The sequence below is a fragment of the Eucyclogobius newberryi genome, unplaced genomic scaffold (genome assembly GCF_026437365.1).
Source record: "Eucyclogobius newberryi isolate DKJ021-1_F unplaced genomic scaffold, fEucNew1.0.hap1 SCAF_6, whole genome shotgun sequence".
Classification (NCBI taxonomy): Eukaryota; Metazoa; Chordata; class Actinopteri; order Gobiiformes; family Gobiidae; genus Eucyclogobius; species Eucyclogobius newberryi.
In genome coordinates, this window is record NW_027316278.1 from 24,766,831 (window position 1) to 24,791,710 (window position 24,880).

The following is a 24,880-nucleotide window of genomic DNA, read 5'->3' on the forward strand; positions in this document are numbered from 1 at the left end:
TCTCAGTTCAGATCTGTGCATTCTGTTGTTCTATCAATGGGTAAAATACTTTACCACTCAACCTATGTAACATTCTGTTGAGTGAGAGATTGGTGGCGGTCAGGGAGGCAATTGGTGCAGATTGGAAGCTTTATTTTTGTCAGTCAGCCTTAGGGCAGCTTTGGCAGCTGCAGCTTATCCATACCAACTGTGGAGAGACACTAAATAAGGCAATTTACTTTAGTACTTTGAGTATCGTTATTTAAACACAGTAACAATTATAATACTTGTTCCAAGTATCCTCTTTGTGTTAAAACATGCAATGGCGTTAGTGAAATATATATGAAAACCAAATGCTCCAAATGACTTTTTCATTGTAACAGACTGAATGTGACTTCAGACTGCAGCGTTCCGGTCACAGGTGCTGCCTCTCTCATTCTCCATTATACCATCCACTGGCTGCCTCCTTTGCTCACAAAGGAAAACAGCGGTTCCTTCGGGCCCAAACTTGAAACCAATCTCAGACGATGCAGCTGAGTTTTACCTGGTAAACAGCACAAAGGGCCATATCCTCCGCAGCAGATGTCCTGGAACCCCCAAAATGGAGCTTACCATGTGTTCAATGATGGGCTCTTCAACGTCAAATCTCTCTCTTCCATTCTCACTCCCTTTTAATCAAATAACTGAATGCTTCAAAAGCATTTGCAGATTTCAGAACCTCTTCCTGTAATCATCCAATCATATCTTCACCCTTTTGGGCTCGATCACCTGTTCCTCCAAACCGTCAGAAGCACGTATATGTTCAGAACAGTCACTCATTAGCACACTCTTTATTTACTCCAATTAGCTTAGTGTGGTGCAGCGCTGAAACGTTCCCCTCCCATCCTTCTCAACAATCAATCTTCACAGAGGACCTGTTAGTAAGTTTAATGTGGATTTATGCCAACGACCAGGGGCTTAATTGTTTCTGAAACAGATGGGGCTTGAAGGTCAAAATCGGACCAAATTTCAACAGAAAGATGGATGGGTACATGATGTTCTTCTGAGCTGCGACTAAAATCTGTAGTAATAAATGACTGATTAGCATTTAAATGCCACCTTATTCAATTATCCACTACTTTGTATAGTTTCCTGAGAAATAAATCATTTGTAAATGACGTTGGGAAATCCTTAATAAGCCTGTTCCTAATCCAAATCTTGTTCAGGGTGTAAAAATATGTATTGTATAGATGCAAGCAATATATGAAAAATATCTTTACTTCTCTACAGTAGACTTCTGCAGGATTTTTCTGTTTAAAATTATTATTAGGCCCGAGCCAAAGGACGAGAATCGTCCCGGCGAGGGACTTAATAAAATTGTAACTAAAACAGGAAAATTGCAGAAATCGAGTAGTAAACAAAGACGGATATGTTAATGAGTGGAATCTAAAATTCGAACTCCGTGAGTTCTAATTTTGAGTGAAGGTTCTGTGAAAAAATATTGAAAGACGGCTCAGTAGTGCCACCTCAAAAATCGATTAACATGGGGCCAATGGGAGACCGACGCCCAAAAAAGTTGCAGTAAAAAAAAAGTCGCTCACTCCAAAAAATAGTTAGTTTACAATTAAAATTTGGGACACTTATTCTCCACATCAAACTGAACATAAAAGCCAGTGTAACTGTATCTCGAACCGTGCAATGTTGAATAAAGTGGTATAAAGTTGGTACTGTTTGTGGGGGAGGGGTGATGTAGGCGGGGGGATTCGCGGTGGCTCGTACCCCTCGGTCGCAAGGGCGACGAGGGTCTTTATCCCCGTGTGTGGCTTTAATTATTTATATTTTTCTCAATAAGCTACTTAATAACCTCAACCAAGATTGCCACAAGCATGGAAAACAAACATGTAATCTGGTTATTGTTTTGGGAATAGATACTAGAGATATATAGATTATTTTTTGTCAAAATCGGTCATCTCTGCACTCGTTAGATGCCTTATATAAATGTACATATTGGTAACACTAGAAGACGTTGTATCATTCACTTTTTGATAAAAGCATTTTAATCAGTTGGTGTGTGTACTGAAAAGTTACCTACAGTATGCGACTTTTTTAAAGTGAAAATAAAACCAAGACAGGTGGAAGGCTGGTTTTGAGAGGGACAATATGCAATTGCAAAAAGTTAGACATGCCAGTTGAAAGTAGCGGCGCTGTGAACAGTAAAATGAATGGACAAACTGCTCCAAGTCCAGCTCACCCAAAAGCAAAGACGTCGGATTGTTTGGAAAAGGGGAGCTTGTCCTCCTCTGTGTCGGGCGAAAGCTGCTGGATGATTTCTGGAGCCAGATGACAGAGCCAACCGTTCGGGATGCGAAGTTTGTCCTCTCTCCGGCTGCAAAGAGAAGACGCACACACACACACTCACTGTAGATCCACATTGCGTCAGGTAACTTTAACTCTTTTATTACTACCTCTAAGTACATTTGCATGGCAGTGTAAAAGTTACATATTTATTCTAGTTCAAAAAACAGCCCATAACTTTCTGCAGTGTGTTTTAAAAGCAGCTGTATTTGTGAAAACATGAGACTGAACGATTTTGCCTCTACAGTAATAAAAGGCATTGTTTAGAAGAAAAAACACCGACTTTCAAGTTCAAAGTTCAAACAGTACAAACCGATTCATGCTCCTCTTTCATGGTTAGAATTAGGAAAAGGACAATCTTAAAAACACAATTTATTGCTAAAGTTTAGTTATCTTAACTTTGGGCGCAGGACCACACCTTACAGGTATGAGGGGATACAAAGCCCAAACCTACCCAGAAGCCCCAGAACAGCATTCCAGAATCAGTATCATTTTATTAATACAATAAAAAAATCCATTACATTGAAAAAAAAAAAACAGTCTGCAGGACTAAAGTTTTAAGAGTGAAGCTGTTTTGACACTCATCCAAGTAACTTCTTCAGTTCTTCTGACAGAGAACTGTTGAGTCCGTTGAACTATTCTAAAGTGTAAACTTTCTGATATGTAAATGAGTTTACTGCATGAGCAGAGGATGTACAAATGTGCGTGTGCCTCTGCTGCTGGAGAACAGCCAAGTTATGATGATAAAGGACAATGAAGATGTTCACTAACCTGGTCATAGTTAGACCAACAACCTTTTATTGAACACATCAATGTTTTTATATTTTATGTTTATGAGATCTAAATCTTTGGCTATAGGGAAAGACTGCCTGGTTGTGTCTGTGTCCTTCAGACATTATAAACTGAATGAATGTGTAAGCAGAAGGCGCACAGACTGAGGCATGTGTATGAAAAGCTGAAGGGTTTACTGTGTAACCAGTGCTGCCGAAAAAAAAAACAATCTGGGGCCAAGGGTCATGAAGATTTTATTATAGCCTTCTCGAAAGCAGAGTTTGAAATGGGATAACGGAACAGCACGGATGGACGCAAGGAGATGGACATTTAGATATATAAGTAGGCCATCATTTGGAATCATATTCAACGCCACATAAATTGCAGTGGTCTGTTCTGCACAAACGTTTACACTTTTCAAAGGCACAATTTTCACACAGTTTTACGCCTCATAGACTTGATGAATTGGATTGTGGCCGCTAAGCACTATTATTTGCATTTTCATTGCATCAAATCTTGCTCCATTTTGCATATTCATTAGGTACCATGAGCGCAGCGGCCTGAGAGAAACGCAAATTTCAACTGCATCTGCTTTTTTGCCCCACTTTAGCACGCGCAGCCCATTTTTCACCAGGGCAAACGCTTAGTAAATCTGGACCTTTGTATGTGTAGTATAGTCAAAGTATATTTCTTTTTTTTATTTTGGTAAACGTCAATTCTTTATGCATGTCTTTTATCATAGTTTATATTTTATTATTTATTGTTTCACGTTGCACTATATTATTTATTTATTTAATATGGATATAGCCAGATGCAATGTTTTAAGTGTTATAGCAAAATAAGCTAATTTTCAACACCTGTCCATAGGAGGCTTTTAGAAATAAAACAATAAAAAATTTACAGACTATATACAATACATTTCATTTTATCACAGAATCACCATATCACAAGTTCCTAGTTTGTGACTTTTGTTCACTGAAATTGGCAATAAAGCTAATTTTGATTACTGTAAACGACTAGCTTGCGTTGGTTTCAGTGTAGTTAGGTCTTCCTCTCTGACAGACGTAAAGGTGCAGCTCACCACTTCTCTGTCCAAGGTGAAACGTCTTCACTCACTTCACACTTGACAGAATTACATCTTGTTATGCTATGGAACCACCTACTTGGACTCAGGGACTACAGAGACATCACTCTGCACAATGTATTCTGAGGTTGTAAATAAATGAAATTTGCACAGCGTAACTTTTCTGGCTTATCTCCATGGCAATGTTATACTTTTCATAGAATATTCTACAGGCTTTAAACGCATCTAGCTCTATGGAGACAAACTTATCTGTCACCCTCAGGCCAAGTTACAAGTCGGATCTGTGGAGAGAATTGAGTGACGGAGCCCCCCACCAGAAGGGTCTCGCAAAGTACTTTTAGGAATTGATAAATATAAGAGTAAAAGCTACACAAAATCATACATCTAACAGAAATGTGTTGTGCAAAGCCGCTATGATTAACAGATCTGTGTTTTGTTTGAATGTTTGCTTTAATCACATCTTAAATGAGTGCCGTAAACAGTCTAATGAAGTCATGTTTATTGTAAATAAATATTGTTTACACTGACTTAGACCCCAGTGTAATCACTATGAGGTGATTGGCTTTGATGAAGGATGCTTTTCATTCAGCCTGGTTTGAGTCTTGAGCAGATACAATGATTACTGGTGTGCTCAGGCATGACATTGTAAATTACACATAATACACACTCTATTATATTTGATAGAGGGTTAGAGCCACTTTACACAACTGTGTGATTGCCTGTGCTTTATTCAGGAAACTCGACAGCCAGTCTTTGACCCGATAACTCATTCTTGTAGGAGTCTCTTTCTTGAAACAAATTTCTTTCATTCGTCTTGTGCTGATTTCTTTGGCTTCACTCGTTTTCTGACTTTGAAGAATTTGTAAAAAGAGCCGTTGAAAACACTTTAACATGGGTTCACAATGAAAAATATGGCCTTGTTGAGTACTATGGGCGTATACAATAAAAAAAAGCTCCCCTGAGATCTGATTTCTCAAAATAAATACAACTAAAATACTTAAAAATGTTGATAATAAGCTTTTATCGCCACACCCCAAAATACTAACGCAATGGAATTTATTTTTGCCATAAATAAATCACTCTTCACAAATAAATCACTCTTCACTAACATTACAGACTTTTTCATGACTGACGTGTAGAATAGCTACGCACACAGCCTGGTGCCAAAAAAAAACATTCTATCTTTTAATTTTAATGAGGCAGCCAAACAACATTAACCTGTTACCATCCACCTATTTCGCCCTAATTAAAGAACTCACACTACAGAAGCCCAAACATAAACAAAACATCCTTTTTTTAGTCTCGCCTGAATATTGTCAATTTGTAATGGTCCTGAGTATGACATACTTCATTGTGTGCTTATGCTGTTCACTGTACATGATGTTTATCTTGTTGACAACAACTGTGTAAAGTTTCAGATCTCAAGGAAGAGGCATTTTGGTGCTGTTGACCTTTTTGTATCAAAAAGTATATTCGGAACAAGTGATCCAAATATGTGCCAACTGTGCCAAACTGCTTTGTTACAATTTTAGCTCCTCTATGATCATAAAACCTACATTTTGATGTTTTGTAGGCTACTAATACCTATTATAACAGCTAAAAACAATGTATGTGAAAATGTGTAAATATGAGTTTACCCATGAATTTCCCATATAGAGGTTAAAAAAAGAAAGAAAAATTAATAATATTTGTATTTTATTTTTGTATTGGTATAATAATACATATATCTAACAAAATGCGCATCCAAAAGGCTAATACAATCAGAAAACGTGATACGTAAAATCTAGTCGCCTCCTGCCGAAAAATCTAGGCTCTGACTGTCTTTACGCACGTGAATAGAGACAATTCTGTGTGAGGGAGCCCTACGTCCCACCATTCGAAAGCTATTCTTATTGGGTAGAATAATATGCCAATCAAAGTCTTCTACGTCACCGTTAGCATTCACATTCTCAACGTAAACAGAGAAACCTCGTGCATCGGAAGCGGCACATTTTTTTTTTTTGCGGAGGCTGTAAAAAACAAACCCGTGGACAGAAAACCCGTGGATGGTCTCATTCTGTAGCTGAAGAAAAGATCGATGCCAAACACCATCTTATAAGTCAAACAGGTCATTTGTTATGAACGGAGAAATGCGCGTTCATCTTGAATATTTTCACTGAAGAAAACTTTGTTTACTTGACAATTTCTCGAGATCGGATATTTTCAGAAAAAATACAAGTGGATCTAGTTTTTCTATGGTTCCTTACGGACAGACTGAGTACAAGGATGTACAGAATGAAAGCCGATTCGTCCGTCATAAACAGCAAACAGGACATGCGTTTGTAAAAGTTGAGATTTTCTCACAAACTATTGGCAATTGCTTATTGGGGCATATTATTCAATGTAAATCAATGAAATATTCATTTTGTTGAGAAAATTACCTTTAAAATGATGTATAGCTTGTTGGTATTGACCACGGAAATAAAGGTGATGATGTAATAGAACCTTTGTAATTTGGAAACTGCGCGCCGGTGCACAAGTGGATGGTAACAGGTTAATAACATTAATTCTGACTTTTGTAGACACCACTGACATAAAGCTTGCCAAAACTTCACACAGCAACACATCCCAAATATCATTCATTAGTAAAACCATTAAAAAAAGAGGTGTGAAACAACAACCGGACAAGCTAATGGGTCACAACTGGTAAATACATTTATCACACTATAGTGCGCTAATTGCTATCGCTATGTTAATAAACTACGCAAAGCAGTGCTACATGTGGTGTTTTCTAACAAAGCTCTGGTGTTACTGGTGGAGTTGTTGTTAGTCACAAAAACAGCCCTGGATCTTCATAAATTGGGATCTTTGGTGACTAATGCTAACTTTCCTATTGAAATGCATTATGAAAGGTACCAGCCTTAAGAATGCAGGTGTTCTGTTAACAAGCACTGAAATGGTCTTGAAGTGACATATTTATCTATAGAGACCCAGTAATTAAGGGGGTTGCATCATGGCTCTTTAATTTGATTTTCATATTGTTTACTGCTTCCAACAAACATGGCCAATTTTTCACCAAAAGTTGGATTTATGGCGGATGATCGCTATAGAGTAAACAGGCTCAATCGCTCATAGCCATCCCACTAACCACCTGGATCCAAAATGGGACAAGATCATGGAACTTCTTTGTGTTTTACCTATTTTGACCTTCTTAAAACTGCAATAACAACTGTAACAAAGTCTCTTAAGTAGGAAAAATAAGTAATTTCTCATCCTTTGTGAGAATCTTGACAACAGCATGCACCTGAGAGTATGCTCAACATTTCAAGTATTGTGGAACAGTAACGGGCTTGTAAAGGCAGCTTCACTTTAAAATAGCTCTGTGTCTGTGGCATCTGTTGCTATGAGACAGTACAAACAGGCTCTGAAAGTAATTATTATCAAATGTTTTTCATTAGCATGACTCCAGTGTATAGTGAGCATAATTACCTTCCAGCCTGCAGAACTCCTGATATGGTGAAGAGTCCAAAATCTGTAATGACCACTTTGCCGTTGTCATAAAACACATTCTTGGACTTCATGTCTTTGTGCAGGATCCCTTTTGCATGGAGGTAACCCATCCCCTGAGAGACAAACAGGAAAGTGTCAGAAGGAATATGAGAACCATTGTAGGTTATAACTTATGTCAGGATTCAGCACATGGTTGTCTCACCTTCACCATTTCTTGTGCGATCTGTCGGGTTTTGTTCACATCCAGCATCACCTTAGCATCCCGCACCACCGAATAGAGTGTCCTGCCTTTGCACAAGCTGTCAGAGGAGAGAAGTGTTAACACAGATATCTGGATGATTATTATCTTCAAACCATTATAACGGGAGTGTTTCTCCCAGATTCCAGGGAGATTGGGCAGAAACCCTGACCCCAGTGGTTGTGGGAAGTAAGGAATGCCATCAGTACCTGCTCAGACTGCTTTTGCTACTCAGCCCCGAATAAGTGGAAGACACTGATAACGGCAAGAGCATACATGTAGTTGGAGATGTTAATCGTTAACTGAGATTCAGGAGCTAGACCACGCTTCAACCTCCTACTCCTCCAGCAACCACGCCTCCACTCTTTAACCACACCTCGAAAATTACCCAGAGGCCCTATTCATACAGGCCTATCTCAGCATCTCGTTGTCTCTGCTCTCTCGACCCCACCCGCCCACCCCATGTCTCTATCATCTTCACCTTCTATGGAGGGGGGGTTCTGAATCGGCTGGGCTGATTACTCGAGACAGAGCCCCCAAAGAGTCTCTACCCAGCCAACTATCATCATCATCATCATCATCATCATCATCATCACCATCATCATCTTTGATCCATCATCAATCCTTCATCACTATTATCAATAAACATTATTCATATTCCATTGCTGTGGCGTGGTCCTTGCTAGTGAAGAGACAATTGAGCTGGAGACACAATTTTGTATTTTTTTGTATTTTTATTATTTTGACGTTATATAATACGAAATACAAATACAAAACAGCAAAAAAAAAGTTTAAATCAAAAGGAAATAAGAGATAAAATGTCAGCCAGGCAAATTTGTCCATGTTTAAAGGGCCCATATCATGCAGAGTTTTAACCTTCTTTCAGTGTTATTGGTACCTCGTATATGTGCCCCAAGTGTTTTTTTGATTGATTCCTGCAGTCTTTAGCTAGAGAACTGTCTCTATCCTTCCCCTCGGATGAGCAGACAGACCTACTCACCACTGGTGAGTGCTGCAGCACACTTCCCTGTTTCAGCCCATCCTCCAGGAAGCACTCTGTACCTGTTACACCCCCACCGTATCCACGCTAAGCTACGTCCCGGGGTGGGCGGGGAACGCACGCTCACGCTGAGACTACGTCACGGGTTGGGCGGGGAAGGCAGATCGCTCTTCGCGAGGGTAGAGGTGAATCTCAAACTAAGCCGTCTGCATTTCCGGGTTTGTGAGCGGGGTCCAAGATGTGGATAATATTTTATAACAATTATGTTATGGGTGTTTCACAACACTTTTTATTATCAAATATGCCCTTAGGGTGGACTACAAAATGAGAATTATAGCATAATATGGGATCTTTAAGTTCAAAGTAGAAGTCAGTTTTTCCATTTCATAAATGTCCAACATTATCTCAGTCTCATTTGTTTTCATTTGTTTTATTTACTTATTTTATGAAAATATTGATTCATGTTGTTTATGAATTAGATTAAATCTAAATGCTCTTCTTAAAAAAATAATAAATATTGCTTTTAACATTAACGTTCATAAACAACTACACACATTATAAGACTGGAAATTAAGCTTCTTGCTATTTCACTTTGGTTTACTAATGTTCACATTTGCAGCTGCTTTTGTGATGTTTTTCTCGTCAAAGTGTTGCCAGGAAACAATGATGCTGGAGTCATGTGAACAGCATCGTGAATGAATGTCAGTCGGTCCTCATGCATATGCTAATGTTGCATCTCTTTTGTTTTCTCAATAATACCGGAGAATAGTTTTTGTGATTTTATGTTCAGCCAATTTTGGCACCGGCACATTTGTGATAGAATTGTATTACTCCGAGAAAGTGGACACGGGGCTTGTGTGTGCAAGGTTTAGTGGCATCTCTGAACCAGACAGAAAATCGCCCTTTTCACAGATGATGATGGCTTATACTGGGGCATTTTTCACATTAGTATATCGTTGTGTTTGTATATGAGATGACTTTTATGAAAGCTAATAATAGATGGAACCTATTTCACTTTAGCCAAAATAGTAGGACCTTTCTGTGTTGAATTTGCATGTTCTCTCTCTGTGTCTCTGTGGTTTCCAAAAAGTCCTCCAACTCATCAACCCATAAACAGTCACTGTAAGATAATGCTCCAAATAGGGACATTACGACAATAGTATGATTGAGATCCAGGCTCATATCTGTTGACGTGCTGCACTGTGGCTCCCCACTGCTCCACTGAAGAATGGAGAAAATGCAAAGGACCCTTTTTCCACAGGATCAATTAGGGCAAAAGGAAGAGTACACATTAGACTGATTGTTGGTGATGTATACGTGGAAAGTAGTCCTTGAAAAGTACAGTCCTTAAGTAAATATTTAGAGAAGTGTACTTTTACTCCACTAACTTTGAGAGCAGGTATTTGTATTTTCTATTCTACAATATTTTTTTTAACTGGACTGAAAAGTAGAAGTATTTTTCCTATGGTTTGCAACTTGATAAAATTGATTTCTTATATTTTAAGTCCCGTCATTGAACAAAAATATATACATTAACATCACCAAAAAATTAACAAATCGGGTCAGGTGATAAAAATTGATGGGCAAATCATGATCTTATAAAGATCACCGATTTTGACTCTCTCGTAAATTGGCTTGGCTTTATAGCTTTTATTATTTCAAACTAGATAGAGTCAAATGAATGTTCAATAGAAATAGAAATATATATATATATATATATTATATAAAATATATATATGAGGAAAGTAAGTATTTGAACACCCTGCGAAAAATTCCATTTTGAAATGATGGAGGGGTCTGACATTTTTTATTGGTGCATTTCCAATGTGAGAGACAGTGAGAGAAAGAAAAAAAAAAAAAACATTGTATGATTTTTTTAAATAATTTATTTGTATGTTACTGCTGCAAGTAAGTATTTGAACACCTGCTAATCAGCAAGAATTCTGGCTCTCAAAGACAGTCTGCCTTTAAAAAGTCCACCTCTACTCCACTTATTAATCTAATTTAGTAGCACCTGTTTGAGCTGCATAAAGACACCTGTCCACCCCACAATCAGTCAGATCCATCTACAACCATGGGAAAGAACTGTCAAAATACACCTTGTGGAGGTAGACAAAATTGTCTACCTCCACAAGGCTGGAAAGGCTAAGGAGCAACTGGAAAGCAGCTGGGTGAAAAAAGATCAACTGTTGGAGCAATTGTTAGAAAATGGAGGTGGAGGGAAACATGGGGGTGGAAACATCATGGGTGCTTTTCTGCACAGGGGACAGGACGAGTGCACAGTATTAAGAGAGAATGAATGGGGCCATGTATTGTGAGATTTTGGGTAACAACCTCCTTCCATCAGTCAGAGCGTTGAAGATGGGTCGTGGCTGGGTCTTTCAACATGACAATGACCCGAAACACACAGCCAGGATAACCAAGGAGCGGCTCCATAAGAAACATATCAAAGTTCTGGAGTGTCCAGTGTCTCCAGACCTAAATTCAATAGAAAATCTTTGGCGGGAGATGAAACTCAGTGTTGCTCAACGACAGCCCCGAAACCTGACAGAGCTAGAGAAGCTTGGTGTGGAGGAGTGAGCCTAAATCCATGCTGCAGGGTGTGATAACCTGGTCAAGAACAACAGGAAATATCTGACCTGTGTAATTGCAAACAAAGGCTTCTGTACCAAAGTATTAGTAGTATCACTGATTTTCTCAGGTGTTCAAATAATTATTTGCAGCAATCATAAATAATTGTTTATCTTTTTCTAATTTAAAAAAAAAAATGCTATGAAAATTACAGATCCCTCTATAATTTGTGGGAGAACTTGCAAAATCACAGGGTGTTCAAATACTTCTTCACTGTAGGTTTGGCGCTTAGACCCCCGCAGAACTATGAGCAATGCACAGGAGGTGCAGAGCAGGACATGATAGGAATCTTCCCCAGAGCCTGGACACTGGTGAAAATGAAACTTGAACAAAGAATTTTACTCTGAAAAGATGGTGCTGGGGTGAAGGAAGGCTGTGTGAGCTGAACTGTTGAATAGAGTGGAGGAGGGCTGAGTTTAAAACAAGTAGTCTGAGTGGTGATTGGCAGTTGCTGAGCCATCAGAACAGAGCGGGGCGGAGCAGGTGAGACAGCAGGAAGAGTCCAGGCAGAAACTCCGCTTCAGCTTCACTGAGAGCTACTTTTATTTTTTACTCTAAAGTACATTTTTAAAGGGGCACTTCAATGCTTTTAACTAAATTGAGTGAGATTCTTCCACCACTAAATAAATGATCCATTACTTTTCAATCCTTCAGATCTAAATATTATCTTATATTTGCCAGGCTATTTGTCACACAGGCAAGCACATTACAAAGGTCGCTGGAAACATGGTGCAGAGGCCTCTGTCAGCAGGTTCTTCAACTCACACCTCCGGGAGTGTTTCTCCCTGATTCCAGGTACATTGAGTGGAGCATGTTCTCTTCCTGCATTTAAGATCCAGCAGGCTGAAAACTGACCCCGGTGGTTGTGGGAAGTGAGGGATGCTATCAAGCCAAAGAAAGGACCCCTACTCAGACAGCTGCCTTCACGACTCACCATAAATAAGAGGAAGACTAAGATGGATAATGGAAACAGCATACTAGACAAAAGGGCTGGGCAACACAATTATTATTTTGATGTTATATAATACAAACAAAACAGAAGGAACAAACATTTGTGCCTTTACAAGGTGGGTGGCGTGGTCCGTAACTACACTTCTGCCTTAGAGCAAGTACAGCTGGTCTCAATAGAGGTTGTGGGAGCTTTCTGATTTCTATGTGCAAATCTATGTCTAAATCAAACTATATCTGAAGAATGTGCCTGCTTATCTGGTGATGGTCCAGGCTTTTTGTCCTCAGGTAGCTGAAGAGGATAAACAATACACAATACATTAATTCCAAGTAACCGTCTTTAGAGTTTTTTGCTTTAATCAAAAGTTGTTTTCCTTTTCCCCAAAAAACAAATGGTGAGAATGCTGCGCGAGTGTGTCAGAGTTTGAGATGTTGTTAGAGGATAAAGTGTCATGGCTGGGGGTTGAGACGTAGGCCCGCTCTGTGCCAAGGTGAAACTGTTACTGCACCATGAGGGGGCGATGGCATATATCTGGAGGGCTGCCATCACGGAGGCAGTAATAATAGACAACACCACACGCACACATCACCTCCAAACTCCAGTCTCTAGTCCTGACTGTGCCACGCAGGTGACCAGCAAAAGACCCCAAGCCAACAGGCCATGAATATTCATTAGGAACAACGACCTGACAGCCACTGCATTTTTAGTAGCTCTTCCCTGAAGGTTTTGTGTCATACTTTATACTTCATGCAAACAAATATAATAAGAACACTTGCTAACAAAGTACTGTAACTTAGTTGAAGTAAAAGGGAGAATGTACAGGAATGTAATAAAATACTCCTTTAACATATTATCTAATAAACATGTACATTTAATGATTAAAATCGATCAATCTATGTATGCACAATATATAAACAAAATGTATATCATGTGAAAGTTGTATATTTAACTTATGTTTGTATTTTCAGTAAATGGCATCCAAGGGTTAAGTAAGTTACAGTCATAGTTTAAAGGTGCACTATGTAACCTTTCTGGTCCCCGTTCAATCTAATCCAACTTTTTTAAAGCTATATATATGTTGTTATATATGTTGGAAAGCTTAAATTTGGTGGTGTAAGATGGTAAGTCACCAAGTCCTATTTCATAATTTTTAGGCTGAATTAGTTAACATTTTTACACTGCATTTGACATATTTGAAGAAAAGTGTTTGACACATTTTTTATGTTTTTACACAATTGCTCAATTATAAGCACAAACATATTATAATATGTACCATTTAGATATATTTGGAGATCTGAAATTTCACAGTTGTTGTTGACCAGTGTAGTGAATTTGGAGTGTGTACTATGAAGTATGTCTTTGCTTGAGCCATTTGGAATACATTTTTATATCAAAGAAATCAATATTTTATTATAAGTGCAATAGCTTTGCCTGTGCACCACTTATGCACACCAGAAACTACAACTTCTTACGTTCAAATGATGACTATTTAATTTAATTTAATTAATTAATTAATTATTTGGCAAGGGCAATGCAGTCATACATAGTTACAAAACAAAGCTTGTAGCCCATTTTCAACTTCTGTCCCTGGTTGGAGTTTTCTAAACTTTCTATAGTCAAATACAGGCATTAAAACACATTTCCATTTTATAAATACATATGTGCAAATTTTGAACATGCTCATTCTTTCGCTCTCACTCATAGGCGTCCATACCACTTACAGGTGGGTACAGTTTTGATTTTCTTTCAGCCAGCACTTAAGTCAAGAGGCATTTACCTCTCAAATGCACTTGATTTCAGTGGGTAGAGAGTTCTACAGTTTACAGCTCTTAGGTCGAAAGTTATAATGTCCAAAAGACGTCCTACACAGTGGGAATTAATATTTTCGGCAGAAATGGCCACGATGACAGTTCTAGTTACCGGAACAAGCCGTTGAGCAAAGAGCATCTTGTCAACTCGAGAAGTCGTAGAAGACACTTTGAATGTAAGTAGCCTAATTAATTCAAGCACGGCCGCCGCAGAGCCCAAAAGTTTGTTCTTGTCCTTCTGATCAACTTTTGTAAAGTTTTAAAACCTACTTCATCCAACACACAGTAAGGGCAGCTTTGACCTCTCTGGTGTAGCTTGACGCTTCTGAATATAACATATATATACATGCAAGTAGACTGCTTTGCCCATGTTACATGTTAGATGCAAATTCCAGGTCACACAGACACTTGTGCTTATTGAAACCTGTAGGAGTGATATTAGACTATAGGTGAACAACAACACCTGTCACTATTGTTTTCTGCAATCAGCATCCAACATTTCACAAATGCAGCCAGCTCAGAACAATTTCAGCTGGCACGAGCAGCAATCACGCATTTCAATCAACAAGTCAATCACTGGTTTAAGAACATATTGGCAACCTGAGAGAATGCACTCAGGAGAGCGATTTTCTCTTACATCTACAATACCTCTTGTTGTTTTATATTTCTTTAAAGGCAAAACAACATTATTTAGTCAATCTTGTCCAGAACAGAACAAAGACAGGTAGTATAGGTATGTTTCTTGTTTGTATGAGGACAAAACGGACCCTTAAAATGCTTTTTAAAGTATTAAGTATTTAAAAAGAAGGTTAAATTGTGAATAAAATGACATATGGGATCCGATATTGAACCGAGCAGTGCGACATGGAGGCATTACTCACAGCAGCCCATTCTAATCAGTAGGCCGCTTCGTCACATAGACTCCTCTAATAGTCCCACTGGGAGCACTTAGATCTCGTCTCTTTTGGAGTAAACCTCACAGTACAGGGGCCTGGCACTGACAGACGCTCTCGTGCCAGACACCTGTGGCAAGAAGCACCACACTTCAGCCTATTCTGTGCTCAAGAAGTTATAAAGTACATAAATAACGTTAATTTGTGACTTTCAAACCAAAGGGTATTGACTTTATTGGGAACATTTTCAGTTGACCGACCCAAAGGTGCAGTGTGTGAATGAATGATGCAATGTAAAGAGTCTCAGGGTCTCCAAAAAGTGCTATATAACTCAAGTTTGATTTGATGATGAATATGTTTGCTGGAATCAGACATTTAAATACCAGGAACTAACTAATGTTGTTTTTTAAAATTTGAATATGGCATTTTACTGGCAGATTATTTGCTTTTGCTCAAATCAAATCACATTGTACATAACACGATACAACTTATAAATAAGCAATTAAAAACATATGTGTAGCTCAGGACTCGTTATTAAATTGTATGTACTGTATTATAACTTTTCCAGAACTGAGGCCTAATCGCAGTGCTCCATACAAAAAACATTTTGCCCTTTTAGCGTAGAACTGGATACTGATTACTCCCTAAGGTCAACCGGCTGTTTCATAGGTCATTCATTGTGTCACCTGCTGTACTTTAACTTCAATAATTGTAAATCTAGTCCCTGTGTCCCTCAGTTTTACCTGGTGATGATGGCCAGGTGAGGCGGGCTCATGCAGGCTCCCATAAACAGCACCACATTCTCGTGCCGGGTGTTGCGGTAGGCCATCACCTCGCGCTTGAAGGCCTTGAGCTGGTCCTCATTGTCTCGCTCTATATCGATGAGTCGAATGGCCACCTCCCCATGCCAGCGTCCGTGGAAAACTTTGCCAAATCGACCCTTTCCGATCATCTCTCCGATTTCCAGCTGCTCAAACGGGATGTCCCACTCCTGCAGGAAGATGCTGGTCTGACTAGCCTTACGTGGGAAGTTGCGCGCTGACAAGAGAGACAAGTTCATCTCCTCAAACTCATCCCCAGAGTCCTCATCATTTCCATCCTCATTCTGGAGAAAAGGAGAATTGTTGTATAAGATTTGGAAATAAATCATTTTATTTCAAAAGCATTTTTATGTTAACTGTAAAAATGTGCAAGCTAGAAAATGCTATGCTGCTTGATAATTATAGCATGTCTGTCTCCATAAAGTACGACGTTAATTTAGAAAAAACATGATGAGTATGATATAGAACAGACAGGTGCATTTTGTTTTAAGCTGTAATGACTGATTGAATGTCAAACTATGCGTCTGTATGTCTTTGTCCATGAAGTGCTTTCTATAAAAGACAAAGAAAGAACAAAGCTGTAATTATGAGGCTGAAAATGTATATAATTTCTCCCTTTTGAATCTCGAATGTGAAGTAACAGGAAAGTAAATGGGGAAAGAATCAATCTAAAAGTGATGTGTCCATCCCGGAGACACCTGTCATGCTGCAATGTCAAATAATGGAAAGAGTGTCTGGAATGCTATGTATGTGGTCTGTAATTTCTTTGTGATTTTAATGCATTTTTGCTGTAGTGTGAAGCACTTTGAATTGCCTTGTGAATGAAATGTGCTCCACAAATAAACTTGCCTTGCCAAAATAACTTCTAGTTGAGTAGATTTTAAAATAAGGTATGGTTGAAAATGCCTGCTGGAGTCTGGAGAAGGCAATTTCAGCCTCACAAAATGTTTTGTTAAATTAATGGCGATCAGTGTAGCTGTGCGCTTCCTCTCACTGCCACTGATGTACACTCACCTGAAGGCTGCTGACAAATTATGGTAAACACAGACGCTTTGTCCTTGTTATTTCAATTTTAAGTTTTAGAAATAAACAAAAATGTATCACTCTTGCATGTGTTGAATGTGCACTTTTCTGCCACCTGCTTGTCCCCATGGAAATGCTTTTGTTGTGCCTGCTATATCCCACAGTGTGGCATTAAAATAATTTATCTTGAATTGATATGGTGACAACGCCTTCCTGTCTCCATGCAGATAGATAGGTTTAATGCTGTACTGTGTGAACATTCTTAGCAAAGCAATACAAACAGAAAGGTTTCATAATGTACAATTACAGTTGAAAAGTAAACTCACATCTGATGTAGGCTCCACTTCGATCTGAAGTAAAGGGTTGCTCTCATGCCTAAAACACCAATAACATTGAATGACATAAATTACATTTGTATTGTGAAGACTATTCACTGGTGAAAAATGATTATGAGCGGAGCGAGTACAGCTGTTTTTTCTGGCTCTCAATAGCTGAGCATTGATTGAAACATTAGAGAAGTTGCGCACTGACCCTTGAAAATGTGAGAACTGCAGCCGAGAAACCTACAGTCTGCCTGAGATTGTATTAGCGGCTGTGTTTTGTGGAGTCACTCTTAAGGCATGTCAACTAAATAGCAATACTACTTTCTTTCACATCATATTGTTTACAGCATTAAGTCAGTCCACTGCACCTGAAAATTGTAATTTAATAGTAATTCATTTTAAATGTCTCTATAATAGAGAATCTAGGTGACACTACAACCAAACAGCTGGCAATTACGGGAGCAGTTGGCCTCACAATAAAGTAAAACGATGCAGTGTGTGATTTATTCCAATGTGTGACCCTAGGGTGGAGCATGTCACCTTCAGTGGGAACCACAGCATAAATGAGATGCTACACTCATCTACACATACTTTTGTGTGCAGATGACTAGAAAGTGGTATTGTAACCTCTCACAACCTTTCTTTGGTATTTTAACACGCATTTGCAAAGCAGTCCTACACTGTGAGTCACAGAGACAAGACACAGGTGAGGCAGCGTATAAAATAATGTGATTCCTGTGGCGCCAGGGGCCTCTGGCTCTGAGTGGACGTGCTCTATAATGAGAAGATCCTGTCGGAGCAGGGGCCTGAGAGAGGCCCTCATTAACCCGGGGAAGGGACCATTAAGGCCACAGACATGCGTTGCTGTGACTAAAGTAGCATACAAAAGTGTTAATTAAATCACACCCAACAACGTGCACACATTTCATCAAAAGACAGAGGAGACATTAGAGATCAATACTGAAATACACAAAATACAATTACCAGGTCCATGGTTTTCCTGCATCATTTGGGCTACTTTGAAAAAGTTGCCAAGGAAGGAAAATCTGTCTCATTTGAGAATTTCCCCAGAAAATAAAGGGGAAAATGCAATGCACTGCAACATTTCCTGCAGTTGGATGCAAATAGAGACCACAGGGAAAAGAGGTCCAAGAGCCCCCCCGCTCAATTTAAGATGAGACTAACACTTGTATTAACTTGTATTATACAGTCTAACTGGTGGAGAATACCAACAATACAGATATACTCAACATAGAGTGGCACAAATAAACAAGATGACAAACTATGGCCTATAAACCACCCAATGAGAGCGCACAGGGCTGTTTAATGATTTATTTATTTTGTTGATCTGGCTGAAATCACATAAATTATGATAGGATTATTTTCTCGCATTGGCCCTCTGTAAAATGCATTTGTTTAAACACACCTTTAATAAACTGTTGAGGAGTTGAGGATGCATATAGGTTTTTGACTTTGAAAAGTCTCCCATTTAGCACAGAGCCCAAAAGCAAAGACAGTGAAATTGGATAAAAATAAGAATGTACTCAGTGGCATTAAGGATTAAAATATATCTGTTTTTGGATACTCCTTGCAGGGAGCACGGAGCACTTTCTTTGCCCTTGGCTCAACAGTACAAGTCAATGATGAGAGAAGCTCTCAGATCAGCCCAGAGGAGGCGTCCATATTTTCTGCTGGACTGGTTCCAGATTGTGCCTACACACATTTATGCAGCATCAGTGATTAATGCGATCTCTGCTTTCACTGTCAATAACCAGGTTAGTGCACCTCATTCAGCAGCAGACGGTGAATGGGACAAAGAGCAGTATAATCCTTTCATGTAGGAGGTGATTATGTGCTATTGGCTCCCATTATGATAACATTTACACTTGCTTGTCATTTTAGATATAAGAACATATTTAGCCCCCCACATAACCTGATTTAACCATGTGCTTTCTGAGTGCAAAGAAATAAGAGATAAAAACAAATAATAATTAGTAATGAACAGTCAAATCACTGCTGGCCTCGTTTGACGGCTCTTAAGAATGTAATGATACTAATGATATGGCATTATCATTGGCATTTGGTGACATTTTGGTAAAATGAGGATAGATCATATGTTAACATTTGAAATATTATTATTTAACTCCTCTAGACAATGCACTGAAATCACATGGCCATACTATTTCCTTTATCCATTTGAAAACCTTTTAATATGGTGTTGGTATTTTGTAATTGAATTGTCTGTAGCTTTATAAACTATTGATTCATGTTTGCATGTCTATATGCCATCCTGTGCAGCCTCTGCCTACAGATGCCGACTTTGTGATAGATTGAGACGCTGATCTAATTAACATTTGGGTCGAAAAGCATCTCATCACTCCACCTCCTCCTCTTCCGGTTGTTTTCCTGAGACCACTGCTTCTTCAGAGAGCCAGTGAAATCCTCTTGGCATCCCAAGTGTAGCGTAAACTCAAGGCCACGTTAGCATTAATGTGGTGGTTGTGATGTCGGCCCGCACATTGAAATCGTCAGCCAAATGTCCGTGCTCCAATAACTTCGAAGCGGCCGGTGACCATTGGACGCATGAGATAAAGAAGGGGGATGAAATGTCCAAAAACAACATTGTTTTCTGTATCAAAAAAACGTAGTACTCACCCTGGTTCAGACAAGACGGGGTGCAGAATGACCTGTGGGGCTCTGCTGGGAGGAGCTTCGGGAGGCGTAACATCTGCAATAAAATCATTAATTCAATTGGACACATAACATATGATGTGTGTTTGAGAAAACACATGTTCAAACGAGGTTCACTAATATGCTTCCATTACAGTGAGTGACTCAATTATACTTCCTACATTTACTGCCAAGAGCGAGTGCTTAGCATAACCATCAGACCAAACAGACGAATGTCATTTAACACAAGATCCCTTTTTCTTGGAATTAATTAATATTACCGGTAAATTCAAATGAATGAAAGAGTCTAAAAATTATGAAAATCCTAGCCAGTACGATAATGATTTGTCTTGTGTGTAAAACAGCTGCTCATCCAGTGTTCAAAGATGATTTAGTACAGCTATTGACCCTCTTCCACTCCGCCCACTTTTTCCTCTTTTTGCCACGGATTGGCACTTTTGTCGTAATTGCACTTCGGGTCGAGCGGGTACTCCAATCTTTTAAGTGGAGAACGAGGGAAAAGTCTGGCCACTAAAATATGCTATAAAGTAGATTGATTTGTTAATGTGACCAACATCAACAATGCACCGATTCCCTGGCCGGCTTGTTAATGACTTTTTAGTCTGTGTAGAACTTATTTTCTGTGTTAACCAATACAACCAGGAGGAGGATTACATGGAATGGCGGTGCCCAGACGGGCTTCTAGAATAAGGTGAACAAGCTTTGAGGCAGAGCTTGTGTCTTTGCAGTGCTTTACAGTGACATATACACACTTGCTCTTACACAACATCAAAATAGGGACTTAGAAACCCAGAACTAAATAACCAGATTACATTACCAAACTATTTTCTCATTTCAAGTATTGATACTGAAACAAATTACTTAAACCAGAATAATTTTAGAAAGGTCTTAATCTATACAAGAACAAGTCATAGGACTAAACCAAGTCTACATTTTGATTAAATGGGGCTCAAAAAAGGACCAAACCACCCCGAATGTACAAGACAAATTAGTTTGTCTTTGCTTTTTAGACACAGTTCCTTGTGGATTATGGTCAGCCATTGCATGTCTAAAAAACACCAAAGGAGGCAGTGTTTTGATTGTCACCTGCTATGGCACACAGTATTCACCCTGGAGACAAAACTGTTCCCTTTTGCACGCAGTGCATTAGCTGCTGGCACAGTCGCCTGACAGGGACAACAGCCTGGTTCTGCTCCAAGGCCATTTTGTGTTGGTTGGGATGCGTGTATGGATTAAGTCCAAGCCGGGGAAGATCAGAGGCTCTAAACAGTACTGTGTGGGATTTGGAGCTGGCCAGTCTGTCTGTGATCATATGACGACTGTTGTATATAACATAAAAGACCTCTCACACCAAAAGCAGTTACGTGAAAGAGACATACTTTCACACTATCTCCGTCTGGGCCTTCTTCTGAGAGGTAATCCTAGTTTCCTGTCCAAATTTGAGGACATTTTAATCCCTTTAAATCCAATGGATCGGGGACCAGTGGTACGTACAGTGAGAATACAATGAGCCTCAGAGGGCAACAGTGAGTCTAGTTGCCTAGTATGAATGTAGTGTGTGAGAGTAGTTGGTAGTAGTTGTAGGGGTCAACGGCACATATTGGCAGCCTCGTTTCCACCAGTCTGCCCAAGGGCAGCTTTGGCTACAATTGTAGTGTAAAACCTAGAGTGTGGAATTAATGAATAATGCAAAAAAATTTCAAGCGACTTTGAGTGTCTAGAAAAGCGCTACAAAAAAATGATGTATTAGTATAACTATAATTATCTTCCCTAGTGACTGCTAGGGAAGATAGCTCTATGAATTTGCATTTGTCTGCACCAGAAATAATTATTTTTGTTTGAACAAGGATCAAATAGTGGTTTAATACAGTCTGAAGCAGAAGAGAAACAAAAGTGTTTAGTAGATATGTAAAATCTGGGGTATTGTTGAACATAATAAAATAGGCTACAATGAAAAGTGAAAATGAAAATAATCTTTGTAAATTTTACACTCCATTCATCTTTTGTTAGATACTTGAACTAACAAAAAGACATTTTAGATCATTTCTGGAGAAACGGTCTCTACTCCATATGAACGGTTCTTCATCTGCCTCTAAGAACTGGTTCTCCTCCTGAAGAACTGGTTCTCCTCCTGAGTGGCTCCAGCTACACTGTCCATCTTGCGTCCTCCTGTCCGTCTGAGGGAGTCGGATCTCTCCTTCACTGTGGAACTCCTCCAGGTTTATACTTTTTTCCCAAAGAGGTTTGGTAGTTTTTCCTGGCCGAGAAGGAGGGTCCCTGGGACATTAATCTAAGGACACAAGATGCTGGGACATTGCCAAGTCCCTATGAACAATGTTTAATCTGTTTTCGCCCTCCGAGACAACCGCTGTTATGATTTTTGACTTTACAAAAATACATTTAATTTAATTTAATTCTGATGGATGACCATAGTATCATAATATTACAATTCTACAGTACAACAAATAATAATACACCTAACCCCTAAGTTTAGCTCCATATTTTGGGATTTTGATGGTAATTAGTGTTTGTGGGCAACCAAACACTATCCATGTAATATTTCCTTTGAAAACATCATATCACATCTGCGGCTGGACTCAGCACTGTCCACTGAATTTACGCCTTTTCCAAAAAAAAAACAGCTCCTTATAACTCAATTACACGTCTCCTTCTCACACCACTTCACACTTTTGAGCTGTAAAAATGCTGCCAAATGAGTGGCGAGTGTGAGGCACAAGAGGCCTGGGCACAGACAAGTCATTAGAAGGCCCCAAAATGAGACGGGCAAAGAGGGGTGTGGGGGCAGACCGAAATAACCCACCAGCATTAAAGAAGCTGTCCTCCTTATTCATTCTGAGCGTGTGCCCGGCGTCATGGCTAGTATGGCTCCAGTAATGATCAATTAGGAAGCACCTACCTGGAAAAATGAACTGTTGCTTGTATTTAAAATAACTGGAGGCTGCAAGGAGAAAAGAAAAGTTAAGAGTTACAAATGTGTTTTTGTGGAGCTGAGACAAACAAGCACATGGTGTGCAGAGCATTTGGAAATAATTCACTGGTTACTACTCACTATTACTCTTATTATGGGGGTCATGCTCTTGCTTTTTCTCTTTTGAAGTAAAAAAAAAAATAAAACAACAATCTTATGATTAGAAAACCCTTTAGTATGTGTGTAGATTATTATATATTAAACAATAAATCATTAATTCATTTTTGAGGCACATTTTGAAAAAACATAGATATTATATATGTGACACAACAAAAAAGTGTATATATGGTGCAGGCTTTCCCTCTTCTCATGTTCCGGCTTTAAAATTCATATTTTTCCAATAGATTTTAAGCTATGAGCAAAACGTAGTTTCTAAAACTCTATAAACCACAAAGTTTTGGGAAAACAATTGTCTCGTTATGTACATCAGTGCCCACACACAGCTGGTTAACAGCTGACTTGCCTTTAAACTCTTACAATTTGAATTTTTCCAAAAGGCTAGGCTAAATGGACAATTTGCTTCTGGAACCGGAGCAGGCTTCAATGTGGGCGGGACTACCGAGCTCACATTCACATAATAGGATTTGTGTGAATATATTTTTAAATCCTGGGGTCTAAATGATCATGCTATAACAACATGACATCCTGAAATAGATGTAAATGTACATCACCTGTCAGGTTGAACTGCTTCTGCTGGCGTGCGGACTGAGGGGAGGGGTGCAGTGGCGATGGGGGCGTGGCACTACTGGGAAGGGGCGGGGCCGGCGACGAAGGTGTGGACGAGGTGGTGGACGAAGGGTTACTGCTGGAGTCAGGCTGGTACGGGACTGCGATGTGGTCCTGAACGGGGGGAAAATGAGAAATGTCCTGTTTCTTATGTTTTCTGCAAAAAAGGCTCTGATTAAACTGATTTTAATACATTTTTATCTAGAATTGAGTAGTTTGAACCTTAATTGCTTATAATTCACTGATTACAAGATCATTTAGTGATCTTGTAATCAGTGATTTGGACATAAAAAGACAGATTAAAATTGGAGTATACGTTATATTTGAAATCTAATTTTTTTGCTTCTGAATTGGTCATATGACTATATGTGTTAGTCCTTAAAGTTTTACATTATATCGTGACCACAACAATTAAGATTTTCAATTATCCGAATAATCTTGACATCATATAGACAAATAATTTAGCTTGAAATAAGTAGTAACGTGTCAAAAGAAGCCAGAACAAACTCATAATCTTGTAAATCAGTCTTAACACAACTCAAACTACAGTGAAGAAGATTCAAAATCCAAGTCATTTAAACTGGTGTAATTCTTTGCAGTGTTGAAAATCAAGAAACCGTACTTTATTAAACCACTTCATAACTTATACGTAAAGTTTCAGCGAAGATTGATTTTCTACCTTCCAGGCAGAACTTGGCTTCCATTAATTTCAAAAGGAAACTGGAAAAAATGTGCAGAAACAGACACCTCCATGACAGAGGTAATACATCAGTCTGTGCAATATGCTGTCTTTTTGTTTCTGCTGCCAATTGCCTACAACTGTTTGGTTTGTTTGCGAGGGAAGCTTCGGTAAGCAGAAACCAGGACGAGTGTACCTGTGTTTTCCTTTGAATTCGGCTCGAGGGCTGAATACATTTACTGATTGAATTGCAACTTTAAATACGCTATAACTTAACACGTACAATTTGATCACACTATATAGAGTATGACATTGGTTGCATAATCTTAATTGTATGTTATTTCGTCTGTGTCCTTCCAACTGAAACCTAGTACTGACATAATTACAGAGTAGTACAATAGCGGCACTACTACAGTACAGAAGTTTTGCCATTGTCTCAAACAGCAATCACT

The 24,880-nt window shown here is 39.0% G+C and overlaps 1 protein-coding gene across 3 annotated transcripts in view; it reads right to left on the reverse strand.

Annotated features, from left to right (window-relative positions):
• The window catches only part of ksr2 (kinase suppressor of ras 2), a 105,305-nt gene that overhangs the window by 9,392 nt on the left and 71,033 nt on the right, over positions 1 to 24,880 (reverse strand). For all 3 annotated transcript variants that reach the window (XM_072434171.1, XM_072434172.1, XM_072434170.1), the window contains 8 exons: positions 23,695 to 23,863; positions 22,952 to 22,993; positions 19,999 to 20,071; positions 17,347 to 17,395; positions 15,920 to 16,281; positions 7,860 to 7,956; positions 7,637 to 7,770; positions 2,210 to 2,344 (listed from right to left, as the gene is read on the reverse strand). In XM_072434171.1, coding sequence (XP_072290272.1) covers positions 2,210 to 2,344; positions 7,637 to 7,770; positions 7,860 to 7,956; positions 15,920 to 16,281; positions 17,347 to 17,395; positions 19,999 to 20,071; positions 22,952 to 22,993; positions 23,695 to 23,863 — 1,061 coding nt within the window. The remainder of the gene's footprint in view (positions 1 to 2,209; positions 2,345 to 7,636; positions 7,771 to 7,859; positions 7,957 to 15,919; positions 16,282 to 17,346; positions 17,396 to 19,998; positions 20,072 to 22,951; positions 22,994 to 23,694; positions 23,864 to 24,880) is intronic.